This window comes from Watersipora subatra, chromosome 3, assembly GCF_963576615.1.
Source record: "Watersipora subatra chromosome 3, tzWatSuba1.1, whole genome shotgun sequence".
Lineage (NCBI taxonomy): Eukaryota > Metazoa > Bryozoa > Gymnolaemata > Cheilostomatida > Watersiporidae > Watersipora > Watersipora subatra.
The window spans coordinates 5,308,401-5,324,358 of NC_088710.1; the positions used below are offsets into that span (position 1 = coordinate 5,308,401).

General features: G+C 36.3%; 1 protein-coding gene and 1 non-coding gene across 2 annotated transcripts in view; both read right to left on the minus strand.

Annotated features, from left to right (window-relative positions):
* LOC137389725 (uncharacterized) overlaps positions 1-15,958 on the minus strand; it is an 80,254-nt gene that overhangs the window by 17,740 nt on the left and 46,556 nt on the right. The window contains exons 6-7 of the mRNA XM_068075807.1: positions 7,005-7,112; positions 3,844-3,993 (exon numbers count right to left, since the gene is read on the minus strand). Coding sequence (XP_067931908.1) covers positions 3,844-3,993; positions 7,005-7,112 — 258 coding nt within the window. The remainder of the gene's footprint in view (positions 1-3,843; positions 3,994-7,004; positions 7,113-15,958) is intronic.
* On the minus strand, positions 1,361-1,433 carry Trnar-ccu (transfer RNA arginine (anticodon CCU)). The gene has a single exon. It is a non-coding gene; the product is annotated as a tRNA-Arg (tRNA).

The window sequence follows — 15,958 nt, forward strand, 5'->3', positions numbered from 1 at the left end:
GAGGGGGAGGGGAGAAGAAAGACTACAAGACCTCATAACAGCAAGAGCTGTGGAAGATAAGGAGGGGGAGGGGAGAAGAAAGACTACAAGACCTCATAACAGCAAGAGCTGTGGAAGATAAGGAGGGGGAGGGGAGAAGAAAGACTACAAGACCTCATAACAGCAAGAGCTGTGGAAGATAAGGAGGGGGAGGGGAGAAGAAAGACTACAAGACCTCATAACAGCGAGAGCTGTGGAAGATAAGGAGGGGGAAGGGAGAAGAAAGACTGCAAGACCTCATAACAGCGAGAGCTGTGGAAGATAAGGAGGGGGAGGGGAGAAGAAGGACTGCAAGACCTCATAACAGCGAGAGCTGTGGAAGGTAAGGAGGGGGAGGGGAGAAGAAAGACTACAAGACCTCATAACAGCGAGAGCTGTGGAAGATAAGGAGGGGGAGGGGAGAAGAAGGACTGCAAGACCTCATAACAGCGAGAGCTGTGGAAGATAAGGAGGGGGAGGGGAGAAGAAAGACTGCAAGACCTCATAACAGCGAGAGCTGTGGAAGATAAGGAGGGGGAGGGGAGAAGAAGGACTGCAAGACCTCATAACAGCGAGAGCTGTGGAAGGTAAGGAGGGGGAGGGGAGAAGAAAGACTACAAGACCTCATAACAGCGAGAGCTGTGGAAGGTAAGGAGGGGGAGGGGAGAAGAAGGACTGCAAGACCTCATAACAGCGAGAGCTGTGGAAGGTAAGGAGGGGGAGGGGAGAAGAAAGACTACAAGACCTCATAACAGCGAGAGCTGTGGAAGAATTCTTCAAGAGGCTTGCGTAACAAGGCACGGTGTCAACACAAAGGATCAAGGCATCTTATGAGAAGTTTGTCAACAAAATGCAATAAGCCTCAGGATGTGGTGGTCACAACTAGCTAGAAAGTGTGGGTATGGAAGAATACCATACCAGATAGAGGGTGGTAATGATATTATTGTCGGTCAGTAAAATTCTACCTCACAATAGTCCTTGGGATTGCGTTTACAAAAACAACAGGTTTTATCAAGGAGGACCTACTAAGTACCACTCGGTGTCTGTGTGACCTATTGGACTATGCAAGTCCGCACCAACAGTGGTTAATCTTGAACTTAGCTCTTCTAAATAGAAAGATTTATCAGTAACATTTACTCTGCTGTTGGCTTGGACAGATATTCTAGTAAAAAACAGTTCAAATTTACATGCTTCAAAAGTTTCGTTATAGTTTACCCATACGCTCATCACTCAACCTTTTAGCAACACAAGATAAAATCAGAATTTTTATAAGAAGGTTTGTATTTTTTATCATACAAGCACACAAAGTGTACACGAAACCAATTACGTGCGAAAAACAATTAACCCCTGGCGGGACTCGAACCCGCAATCCCCTGCTTAGGAGGCAGATGCCTTATCCATTAGGCCACAGAGGCTCGATGCATTTCTGCGCTGTATAGATAGGTAAATGAAATTACGGCTTGAGCCAATTCAATTGTTTATTTATAATTAATATGTATGGTTTAGGACAATAAATAAGATCGTTGTTCTTGCCCACTGTTGCGGCTTACTGCCGAAATTCTCTGCCCTGCGTATAAAAGCTTATAAAAATCAGTGAACAAGTTATTAGCCTCAGGGAAGCATTTCAAACCATTCCTGTTTCCACATTAATGTTGAAATTGATTTTATAAATTCCCAAAATTTTTATTGCTTTTACTGTATTATTTATACACCTCCCAATATTTTATTAGAATACTAAAATCTGGTAAATTAGCCTCATTTTGTGATGTAAACCCAACTTGAAAGCTTAGGTTATAGTGTACGAGGTGGAAGATAGTTCCAAGAGAATAGGGAGAAAGTACTCACAGTGAGTTCAAACATTGCCAGTTGGTTCCAACTAAACAGAGAATATACTTGTGTAAAACTGTCATAAAGCAATGAGTAAATATTTTGTCTTCCAAAATGATTTTTGGTTTAAATTTATACTTACCTATTTGTAAGGAACTTTAGCAATTCAGATAATATAGGAAAATATGCTTGATGATATAGAACATAATTTATACAATAATATATAACATAATATAATATAATTATTAAGAAATAAGTTCAGATAATATTTTCTAGTTATATACAGTATAAAATAGAAAGTTATAGTATATTAAGTGGTAGGGCAGCAGTGTTCAGTTATATACAGTATAACATACATGTAGAAAGCTATACTATATAAAGCGGTAGGGCAGCGGTGTTCAGCTAAAATCCTTTACAAAGACTACTATTATCACTGTCTAAGGCCATTACATGAAAAATATTATGTGCTTAAAACCTTTTTCCTGCTTAACTTGCTCTCTGCCAACCCAGTAAGTTGTTATGGTACAGACAACGAAGGCTCTGGTATAAGATATAGGTTTTAAAAATAGAGCTGCAGATATTGTAAAATAAAACAATAAATACAGTGTATAGCAGAGACTAGTTTTGAATGCTGAAAGGGTTATGATTGCAAGGGTACATTACATAGAACCAAGGCCTCTACAATCAGCATAATTGAACTGCCTAAAACTTTGTTTCAGATTATATTATGTAAACTTTCTCAAGCGATTCTGATATCTAAGTTTTCACACTCACTTTGGGTGTACAGCGCAATTTTAGTGTTCCAATAAAACTCAAAATGAGCTCTAGCTGTAAGAAATATAAGTTACCAACAAAAAATCGCTACTTTAAAAACTAGAAATCACTCTAATTAGACATACTACTAGTTGCAAGAGAATTAGAGGTACGGTTGTCCCTCTCGCAGGTGATTGACAGAGCAATGTATGCCCTAGTAGAATTGTTATATCCCAGTATAACAGGATCAGTTTTTTCATGATATTTACTTTTAAGGGAAGATAAAGGAAGAGAGACAGTCTGTCTGGAGAGGCGAGAATAGTGGAGATTGTTGAAGTTGGCGAATTAGACGATGCGTAAGACAATGAGGTTGCACTGTTGTGAAAGCCTTGTAGTCTTATGACTCAACTCATCATCTGGTGGATGCAATCTGAGTCAACTATGAAGACCTTAGCCCTAGCTTAATTTGCTGTACCTTGAGGCTCTGTGGTTAACAAGTTCCACTCTTACTAAGTCACTGTTATCGTTTACGACACCCGACTTTGGTAACTAATTAAGAGTTGTTTTCTCCTGTTGTGATAGAAAGGACAACTGAAAGATATAGTCTTGTTTTGCTAATTAATAAATCTGGTCTACCGAAACGCTTACCATGCCAGGTCCTTTAGTGGCAAACTTTAACATAGGCTAAATGTTTATTTATTAGTTTAATTCCAATTTTATAAAAATCACTGTTTATTTAAACTTATTGCATCACTAAATATATTTGACTAGCCGTAAGTCTGGCATAGCCTGAGATTTTTCCATTTTCAATCAATTAGCCAGCAGCAGATTCTGCAGATACTCAACACAAATTGCTACACTGCTTTCATGACAACAATTCAAACACACACAATCATAAAATTGGGTTTATTGATAGCGATATTTTACATGTATAGCTTGATACTTAAGAAACATTAACAAAGGCTAGAGCTGAGACCGTGTAGCAACTCAAATATTTACTAGTTACTAGCAGATAATTGGCATCAATGGTTTGAAACAATTGGCTGAAAACCTCTTTTAGCTTTGTAACAAAAAACAACTACCATTGAGAGAGCTGTGTATATTAGCGACTCAGGTTATTTCCATCAGTTCTTAGTTGCAGAGGTATCGATGGGCTTCCTATGGCCCCCCAATCTAACAATGTTGGAACCCTTGCTAAATTAACCAGCTAAAAAGCTTCAAGATTCCACTGAAGATGTAACTTACGAGTATCGTAATAAATCCTGCTGCGCAATTTGATGCTCTCAACAGCAAATGGGTCGAGTTGTATTATTAAGTCAAGCACCCTTTCACATCTTCTTTGGTACCCTCGATCACAGGCTATCTCACTGATGTGTGCTAACACTTCTGTATTTTCTAAAATAGAATGCTTTTAAACATTGTAGACTTCAATTGTTACTAAGCAAAAGAACTACTCAGTAAATTTAAGGAAGCGATAACTAATCGCTAGTAACTACTAGTAACTACTAGAATATACTACTAACTTCTAATGACTACTACTAGTTACTATCTGCTACAAATAACTACTAGCTATCACTAATGACTACTGATAGTTCTAGTGGCTACTAGTAACAGTCAGTAACTACTAACAATTTCTAGTCGTGACTAGGAACTACTAACACTCATTTATACTTAATATAAGTGAAGGTTACACCGGAAGGTGGTTAATGTTTTAATAATAATAACTTTTAATAAACATCATATCTTAAAAGCATAACATTGTTACATAGGCAGTTGCTTCATCTGTAAACTGGCCATACAAACACCATTTCTTGCAAAGCTTGTGAGATCTCTGTTTGTTTGTTGTGCAAACCTTCCATTTCAGTAGAGAAACATGTTAAGTCCAAAATGTCACCTTTGGTTTCGGGCATCATTGTCTTGCAGTAAAACATCAGCAAATCACAAAAGAAGTTGTGTTGAGATACAGAACTGCATAGTTAGTGCCGCAGATGGTGAAGAATAGCGCAAATAATGAAGTATAAAAATCAGTGATCACGACTTGCTTATATACTTGTTGGCTATTGAAGGATTTATAAGATAATCACGTTTGGCCATCAATGGGATTTACTAAATTGTTTTTACACAACTGTTTCCAATTTTTTTGGAGCGTCGTTCATTCTGACTGATAGAAAATTTATGATCACTATATAAGACTGACAAGAGGAGTTAATAAGTATTCCATTCTATTCTTTTGGTGTTGGTTTATAGCATTCCATCACATCGAAGGACGCCTTCTTATTCAAACATCTGTTGCAAATCCATTTTGTACTAAAATAGCGTCATTCTGTTTTCTGATAATAAAAATCTGTTTTATCTGATTAATGATGTCATTTTGACAGTGGAGAAACTTTCAGAAGAAAGTAAATTGTATTTAAAGACACAGTGGGTTGTGGAAATATACAGGTCAGGAGTTTGTGCTTGCTATTGAATAACCATGAAGATCGATACGATCTGCACCATTGGTCGGATTGCCGGAGGCTGAACTGGCAACACCAGAACTAGGAATGAATCTGGGCATCCTGCTGGGATAAAGTAAAATACTCAACCAAGAGTCTGACTGTGCTTCCCAGAAGATGGGCCGTGGCCAAACTCAAAAGCAGAGATAGATAAACTTATCCTCTGTCGCTGCTACTGCAGAGGACCAAAGATGCCAGTAAATCTGGATCTGTTCCTGTCAACTGAATTACATCTCTGTACTGCCAAGAGAGGGACTTTGGTAACGCAAAAGCAAGTGTTCCTTAATACTTTTGCATGCAGTTTTATGCAAAAAAATACACGTAGATATCAAATTCTTAAGACAAGGAAACTCGACTCTGTAACCTTCCTTCTTAGCGTGACTGATCGGGATCTAACAGCAACAAGTACTTGAATTGAGACAGATAGTGATCACTTGAAGGAAATGCAATCCAGGAATATCCTCCATCTAACCAAACATTGTCCGTCAGGCATCCGGACCCCCTGCTAGGCAACCAAGGCAGATCTAAGGCTGCGATTCAAGTTTCCTTTTTAACTTCACTAGTTTGGACAAATTAATGGTAATCTCTTCGTAAAATATTGACCAAGCGCAATTTCGCAAGAAGAGAGATTAAGGTCTTTTAGTATAAAGTGCAATTAAGCGCTGTGGAACCCATAATGTGTCTATTACAGATTCGACAAGACAATAACTCGTGTCTTGTCAGTAAAAAAACTGAGCGAGACCTTCGTGGAGAGTTCTGGCATTCTTAAAGTAAGAGTAATTTATGACTCTAGTAGTCAGTGTAATAAGCCAGTTTGATAGAAATGACTCGCAGTATTAATTTGTTCAGTATATTACCGACATATGAACCAATCCAATTCTTTATGTCTCGAATTAATTAGAAGGGCAATAACCTGTCAAAATTGGCTAGAAATTTGTCGTCGTCGCTCAACTTTAGTCGATTAATTATTTACGATCAACAACAGCTATCCATCTTCGGCAGAACGATAAATTTACAGCCGGGCTTACAAAGGGAAGGTAAGGCTGGGAAGCCAACCCAGCCCCAGCTAGCTGGCTGTTTGAGCTTGAAACATTCTAAAACTGAAGTGAGCGATGAGTCAGAGAGAAAGGTACATTGAGAGCATTCCAGAGCGCCGCTGATGGGCTAGAGAGCGATTCCCATCAAGTTGTGAATGAGTTCATGGGATTATCCTAATGGTCGCTAATCACAGTGATACTGTTGATGAAGCGGATCAGCTTCCTGCTGAGAGCTGCGCTCATCAGAGTCAAGGATACGGGCTCCTTTTATTCTCTTGCTTCCTTGCATTTCGTTTCATCATTGTAACTTTTTAATGACTCTTGTTTCATCTGTGGTGCAATGGTTGCATCTGACTGAGATAAGAACGAATTCACTTTCTAATTTGGTATTTAAAAGAACTTTTCAGAACTTTAAAGACAGTCTGTGCTATTTATGCAAGGAGGAACAAGTTTCAAAAATACTTAGCATTGATTAGTTATTGAATGCGCATAATGCTAGGTAGTTGTTACTACTAGTTACAAGTGCTTTTTCAAGTAACTGGTGAAGACATAGCTATACAGGTACGACTGTTGGCTAACTTTTTCCATTTCTATTGGTTAGTCTGAGTTCTTCAAGTAGGAGAAGAGAGGAGGTTAAGTACTACAAAAACAGCTTACCCTATGTTGCAAATGATCGGTATACAACAACAGCTTAGACTGTTTTCAAACATTTTCTGTAGCCAAATAGCACCAGAAATACATCTGGTCAATGGTGTACCAGCTAAGTTAAATGCAGCAGATATAAGAAGCTTGAGGAAGTCACTTTTCTGCTTTAGTTTGAGTTGTTTTCCTATTACCATGCAAATAGCAAATAGCAAAATAAGCACAAACTAACCTGGATACAAAAAGTGCAGATCCATGTACTTGCGGACGGCAGCGTTATAAAAGGCTTCTACTTTATTCAAGTCATCGTTGGTTGAAGCCTCATAGTGATCAGCCATGGCTACAACAAAACATTATGTTGTTGACGACTGCAGCTGCTGACAGTTCTGGTCACCTTCCAACTTACTAGCTGGTGGAAAGAGCTTGAGTTCTGAGGTTCATCCTTACCATCTGACTCCAGTTTACTGAACTTACGTACTCAGCTAGGCTAGATTCAAGTCTAAATGCTACCTACTGATAAGCAACTCTACTCTGGAAAGCTTTGCAGTTGGTCGTACCATACTGCTGAAAGACTGGTGTTGCAGAAGTCTTAACACCACCAAATGATATTCTTATTATAGCAATGAGAGTACAAGGCATTTTTAGAAGGTGAAAATTTTTAAAATTCAAAATGAATAAGAAGGGTGGTCAGACCGCCTACAGCAGTGATTTTGATGCCAGTATGCATGTAAGTTCAATGTTCAAGTGAAATCTAAAAACGATAAAACTGAATAGCTTCATGTAATAATTCATTACTAGTTGATACTATTTTTGTTTTATTTTTCCCTACAGAGTATTTGCATTACTATTTATTAAATATTCTTGTGCAATCAAATGTAAACTTCAGTGACATAGAATGAAATATGCACTTTTTAGAAGAGCGGTTTTGGCCAGTCATGCACCATACTTGAGACAGCAAATCTTGATAACACGACGGACAGCTTTGCAGTAAATGTCTGCCTATCTACTTATATACAAGGGGTAGGTGTCTCGACTATGACATATCAGCCAATATGTGAGAACTTGATGTTTGTTGCAAGTATTGAACAGTGGGAAGTTGAGAATGCCCTGACATGATTGCATTTTTTAATGCAAAACTATCTGATAAGATTATTTGATTTTGAACAAAGAATGATGAAAACATGTTTTATTTGCTAATAATTACGAAACTGAATTCTGACATTTTACTTGTGAACAAGAGCACTTGGTATTGCACGATGCCCATTCCAGAAGGGTGAGTGAGACAAACTATCAAAAAATTACCAATTTTGGAATGAGCATGCGCTCTGCTCTAATCATTGAATTAGACTTAAGCGTGTTCATAGACTTGGAGTTATCTCCTTTATGTCGCTTTCAGCGATGCGCAATTCACATGGTTATTATTCTATGACTTGAGAAGGAATTCCAACCTTTTTAGATTGCAACAAACACACTTGTTATAATTTTATTATGCATAGTCTAAAGCATTAAAATATTGTTAAAGACCTCGGGCTACAGTCTTTGCAAATAATGCATAGCCGTTACACGCAGAAAATCTCTAAGAAAGTTGCAATTGCATGATTTTTTATCTTGAGGCGAGATCGTGCAATTTACAAACCAGATGCCAATCAATGATTTAGCAAATGTCAACAGGGCAAGCCATGTGTTGGAGAGCGCAAAGGTCTACTAGCTCAAACACTAAACGAAAAGGATGGTTAAAATTATGTCAAGGGAAATATTAATAAAAATATGTAAATAATTAACCGCATAATTGGGTCACAAGATGGATGGATTCCATAAATAGAGTATCATTGAAGAGAAGGTTACAGAAACAGGTGAAGAAAAGGTTAGGATTCCTAGATGATATGAGTTTATGGCAAGTGGCTGGAGCAGTGCTATGTAGTGCAAAGCAGTCTCAACTGAGACACAACGCCTCCAGTTCAGCCATTCGTTTAATACTTTCATGTCCCTGGTTTGTCGTTCTCGATAAAGTTTGCAGGAACTTACAACTCTTCAGTAGTCGTTAAGAAAAGGTAGAAAGAGTAAAAATGGGAGGGAGAAAATGAGGAGGAAAGGTTGAAAGTGAAAGGACAACAAGAGTTTGAATAATAACAAAGAAAGCTGTGAAGAGTGGAGGTTAAAGAAACAGAATATTATCCATTCAGTCTGCAAAGTTTTGGACTTTAAAGCCCGGAAGCTACTCTGAGGCTAGCCTCAGGTTGTAACCGGAACAAACAAAAAATAGAGGGGAACTTAATAACTGGATTAAACTCCAGTTGCACTAGACTAAACCTGATTGAACCTTAGTCTAACAAAATGTAAGTAATAATCCGCCTAGTACTAGTCACATGCCATACTAAGTCTTGGCAGATGTTACATAATCGGTATGGTGGTTGGTTTAAAGCCGCGAGGTGACAGGCCAGTAAACACATAAGTCTGCAGATGGTAAGCTACCTCGGTTCACGAATGAGCCAATCTGAAGTGCAGATTGCCCTGTGAATTAATTATATAGGTGAATAAGAGTAACTGCCCTGCACCTCCAGGTACCGGTTCTTGATTGGCTACCGTAATTTTGTGTTTGGCATGCGCGTCCACAAAGTTTTCCTCGTGTTCTTAACAGCCAGTAACTACTGCACGAGTTTTCCCAAACAAAAACAGTTTGCAAGTGTTTAAAACTTTTTGGCGCAAAGAATTGAACAATTCATTTCAAAATATTTCGAACAAAATTTTAAAAGCACTCAGCTAGTCTCATGATATCTGGAGTGTGTCATCCATTTGACTATTTTAAATAAACTTTGCAATTTTTGCAGGCGGTTTTTAAATTTCAACCCACCTTGAGATCTGCAACACTTTTGTTTAACACCTTGGAGACTGGGAACCGGATAGTTCGAGGAGTTGTTTCCCCACCTGATCCGAGTAAACTCGGCTGACTAGTTTCACTTTGTTTTTCCACACTTATGGGTTTCATTTTGTTTTTCTGCACTTTCGCTTTACAAAGGACTACAAATAATGGTCGCTTTCTAGAGAATTTGTTTTCAGTAAACTTCCAAAGTGTCAAGTCGATCGAATTATTAGTTCTTGTGATAATGTAATACTATATATATATATAATAATATACCAAAACATCGAGGTACTTCTGACCGGCTGAAAAAGAAGAAATGGCTGCTAACAGAGCATTAATTTCCTATAAAATACTGTTTGAAAGAAAGAAGTAAGAAAGGATGAAGCCTAGACAGAGCTAGAGGGGTTTTTTTGCTCTGTAAAAATTTTTTACACTGAAACTATTTGTTTTCTATTCATAAAAAATATAGACACTCTTTCAGACTCAGTGGACTGCAATCATTACCCTTCTTATGCTCCCTGATTGTATATATAAGACTTTAGAGTGTTCACTTAGTGTTACTGCTTGCTGATAGATATAATTGTCATCGTAACACTACGTAGTCATCAAAAATATCAACTCACTCTATAATGACTAGAATTTCAGCATACTGGGAACTATATATTTCTATTCCAGAGACGGCTCATGCTTTGGAGGGCAATTGAGGGCTCCGCCCAAAGATGATCATGGATTATCCTATACATGCTTTGTGATATGCGGTTGGCAATTAACAATCTCCTATCAATATCTGACAAGAATTGCCTTCCCAAGAAAGAAGCCAGTGTGGTGCGTCACAAGACAAAAATGAACATATATATCAGTTTACGATCAACAACAAAAACTGCCATTTTGCAGATATGCGCAGGTGCCAGTTTAACATCACACCACCTGGTCATTCACAACGCTAATGCTTGAATGTTTGCCAAAAGCTAAGGTTGGATTAATCGCAGCAACAAAAGAAACATAACCAAACAAAGAACATTCTATATAACTATATATTTCTAGCTAGCAAATAGACGTAAATATAATTGATTGTTTAATGATGTTTGTTAATGGATAATAACGGTTAATAAAGCGATCTGATTTTGCAGAATTTAGTTCAAAATTAGAATTCAACCGGAGTTCAAACTGCCCAACATTGGAGACGGTATATAACCAAGTAGTATGCTTGTTACAGACCTGTCAGATCATACGGAGAGGTCTGTAACAGGCAGTCTTACTGGCTGTAGACTTGACAATACAATTTACGACTTTTAATTTTCTCCAATGAGCTGATTTCATTTAAACTAAAGTTGCTTCAATGTTCAATACCACAACTAGAGACTGGAAAAAAGATTGTTCTTTATGGGATTTGAGCTCTGGACATTCTATAACACATACTTTAACTTCTGTAGGCAGAGAGCTTTTATTACTGCATAGCTTTTCTGCGTGTCTATTGGCTACTCCCAGACATGCTAGTCACCGAATGTAACTAAAATAGCACTGCCTGGGTGTTTGCTGTTCTAACAGCTTTAAATTAAAATTTCAGTTTTAAACTTGTTTTTATTTGCTTTTTAAGAACTTGTTTTTGAGCGCCTATTTATGGGAAATAGCTACCTACACAATCATTTTACAGTGTGTTGTGGTCTGTGCTCTGGCTCTTTGCTTCTTATTTGTAGCTTCATAAGAACCAATCAGAGCTCTTTACCAAGCTTAATGTAAATTTTTCCGCATTATTTTATTTTTCCTGTTTTCATAATACAACGAATTGTTGTAGCGCTGATCATTTAGCACTGTTGAAATCTTTTTGCTTTACATTCTATTCAGATATGCACAAATACAAATGCTTCAAATATGCAAGTATAAAATGCAAAATTTAATAAACAAAAGAATGCAAAAAATATCATTGTATATTGCATTGTATACCACTATAATTGTAAAATGCTGCCATAATGTGCACTATCCTTCATAGGTTTATGCCATGACAGACCATTTTTATGCTGCCTTCATATGCTGACCTATTTCCACTTTTTACGCTTACCAAACCTTTGAAATTTTTTGAAAACTAGAAAAGCTTCCTAAAACTCCTAATTTGAGAAGTCAAATAAAAACATCCCATTTAGACCAGTCTTCGCTATGGCATAATTTGAGACAAGAATGGCAGGTACTTTCTATGCGCTAAGCATCTAGTAAGCTTACATCGTTACTAGCGAGTTAATAGAAAAGGCAGGGGAGGTAATTACGCTATTAAACACAGCTCAGACAGCATAAATGCTGCCTTTAATGCAATGAATAATACTGATGACTACCTTGCATTTCCCAGACTATCAATAGACATGTTCATATAGACACATGGGCGCGTGTACACATGTACGCATGTACACAGAGACACATGGACACGTGTAGGGAAATAATCGCATAGGAGCAGACAGTCACCACATGGGCACATAGACATGAGAAATGCAGGGAATGCATCGCTATATGACAGAAACATACTATGTTGATACAGAAAGCAATGTTATAAAGTGAAGATAATATTTAGATGCTCGAGATGGTCACCCAGAAACCACCTCGATCAGCCACTGGGAGTTGTGATACCGTAGTGAAAATAGAAAAGTCGATGCAACCCTATCGGATATACATGTAGATACTGATGCAACCCCATCGGATATACATGTAGATACTGATGCAGCCCTATCGGATATACATGTAGATACTGATGCAGATGTTTTGTGTTTGTTATATTATAGATTATTACTATCTATTTATTTGTCAGTTATTTTGTTTGAGATAAACAAATATATTTTTATTTTATTTGTATTCTTAGCAAGCAACTAGCTGTAATTATTATTCTTATTGTAAATGAAAAGTGAAATACATTGTTGACATACTGAATGGAGCAAAGTGTTACCTGACTTTATTAACTACATTTCTCCTGTAAAACCGATTTTAGAGGACGAAACGGAATTCATTAAATATTTAATTCTGAGAGATAAAAACTTGCAGTAGATGATGTTTGTAAGCCTTTACCTGGTAGGCTAAGATATTAGATGTTTGTAAGCCTTTACCTGGTAGGCTAAGATATTATTACCATTACAACAGTAGTTGTAGAAAGTATCTGAAGTTCCTAATATATTCAAGAACTTCTGGTATGAGCCGATTTAGATACTTGACCTCTATACTACCATTGATACAGATACTTGACCTCTGTACCGGTACTGAGACCGATACTTGACCTCTACATATATTGAAAGTATCTTTAATAAAGAACCAGGATCCATGTTAATCTCTCATCAAACAGCTTTATAAAAAATATTGCAGAGATTTTCTTTAAAAAAACATTGCAAAAATTTCTAAAGGCATATTCATACTAGGTGATCACCATGTGACTTTTGCAACTAAAGATATCACTGTGTTAGTTGGCATGCGCCTTATCTACTTACACTAGAGATTTCAACGGTTAATAAACCTTTTTTTTTATAAAAAAGATGTAAAACGATTTAGCGCTTTGCATTTTTTTCAGTTTGAAATTACAAATGTGAATAGATAGAATACTGTAGCTGTAACTGTAACAAATGAATCAAATGTAATCGCTACAATTAAGCGAGTGTAGCTCTTGGTCAGTAGGCCGTGTTAAACAGTTTTAACCAAATGCAAGTCAATTACTGACAAGTAACTTCTTGTTTATTTATTTAATGCCTGTTATAAATAGTTTTAATCAACAAAATTGCGACCCAAATCACTTGCACGATCGCTCATGGAATTTTCCGATAAAAATGCAACTTTCCTTTAAGATAAGTTGTGCTATTTGTGCCTTGATATTATTACACAGTGTAGATGAATATGAACTTTTTATCACTGGTTGATACCCTTCAAAGCATATTAAACAGTGAGACAAAATTAAAATAAAATAAAGCGTAGCAAAGCAAACTATATTATTGATTAATAATATTATTGATTATTGATATTATTAATTATATATGTATTGAAAAAAAAACTCTTTTTGTATAATGCTGTTTTATGATATCATAATTTATATCATATAATATTATATACTACCATATATAGTATTTATATTATAGATATAATGTATATATAATATACTGTATATATTATAATATATATAGTATATTACAATGTATAATAATATATATTACATTAGTATATTATAACACATGCGTAATATATATGACACATATATCATACATAATTTATAATACCATCCCATATAGTATCACAGTATCAGCCCTTATTAGTAAATCCGAGTACACTGCAAACCTCAGCTGACGAAGAGCTGACAGTTCAATCACAATGTAAAATACAGCAATCAAGTAATATAATGTTTAAACACCATATTGTAACATAGAGATGTTGTGCTGCCGAGTCAGCAGCTAAGTACTTCTCATGCACGTCTCTAACAGTTGCAAGCCTACCAAGGTAGAGCAGATCGAAATATTCTATTCGACTTGACCAGCTCAGTAATAATCGATTGTTGGCATTTTATTTTTTCATTAAAATGAAACCTATTTAACTTTTGTTACATTCATTGCTATGACAAACATTGTAATGAACATTTATCAAAAAAAGCTTAAAGGTATGGCTGACTTTCTAATTTATGCGTGACAAAATAGATCCTTTTAAAATTTTAATATTTATTCTATTTATACCGGTATGCAGGAAACACGCTGCCAATATCCAATCTCTAAAGCAGCAATATCATGCAGTATTTTAAGTAAATCATAAACAGCTGTTAAGAGTTAAAATTGCTATCATGTTAAATAACCCTTGAAAGGAGTAATAGTTTTGTAACAAGATTCTTGACATATCAGTTAGCTATGAAGATTTTTAAAAACAAATAAAATCTAAAACTTTTGGTGGCAAAAGTCTACAGTTTCACTTATTTAAAACAGGAACTGTTTTGCTGTGCAACAAAAATATTGCTGCTTTCTGAAGCTGTGAAAACAGAAATTTTTGAAAAAATGTAATAAAATATTTACCAATTGTCTGGCAGCAGAGTCATATGACATGTGAGTCATTTGAAATTTACCCAGTAATTAAATTTTTAAATATTAATTCACAACCAAACTGATGTTACATTTTCTTCTCTTAGTCTGCTTTCTAAGCAATGGCATGGCAAATGGGAATGGCAAATGACAATGGCAAAAGACAATAGCAAATGACAATGGCAAATGGCATGCTCAAATTTTGCCAACTAAACATTTTTACTGAATTATTGAAAAATTGTTGTTTACATAATTAGGGAAAAAATTGGGATATTTAGTATGTGCTGTTTTTTTTATAATGTAGTAACTATTTTGTTACAAGCAAGACAAAATTGCAAACATATCACTAAAGTTTTCTGTCTTTCAAGCAATTCTAACTGTAATATGAACGACAAATTACTTGCATTGATAGACAGCAGCGTGCAAGAGCCTTAAATCCTTTAGCAATATGTTCTCAAAAATGAAGTGGGATACTAATGCACTCATAACTGTTTTATCACAGAAGCCTCTTTTGGGCAAAATTTTAGCCTTTCATAAACGGAGCTCAATAACATCTTTAGACAGCAAACAGGATGCAGTAATAATTGCTGCTATGAAGTTTGTTAGAGGAGCGGATATTCAGTTACATAAATATTACGACAATAATTCATAAGCAGGAACTATAAATTGTTCCATGAGAAAATAACTCCTGATGAAAAACTGATTGAAGGCTAATTAATGCTGATGCATTTTGACAAAATCCATTTTGAAAAAACTGCATCAGACTGCTGTATTCAAATGTCCTTTAAAAGTAAATCATTTGAATGGTAACAGCACTTAAGACTAAATAATATTAAAGTTTTGTATTTAATTAATTTGCTTGGTAATCACTCGACCTACGACCTTTGACCTAACCAGGTGGTCTAAATCTGGTGGTAGGTTTAAGATAACTCTGCAGTTACTGGCAAAGATTTCACTATATGTACACAAGGCAACCACTATGTATGTGTACCAAGTACACAAGACAACTAACATATATACCAAGTATACAAGGCAACCATGATGTGTACCAACTACACAAGACAACCACCATTTGTACTAAGTACACATGGCAACCACTATGAGTACCAAGTACACAAGACAACCACCATGTGACCTCAACACACTGCAGAGTGATAGTAGTTGAGTAGACTTCCTACAAGGACCATGTCTATAGATAAAAGGTGAGTGAAGGCCTGGCATCCAGCGTCGGCTGGTCCTCTATGCCTCTACCACTACTTGACTAATCTAAAAAGAGTCTTAACGGTTTATGACCTTTAAAACAAA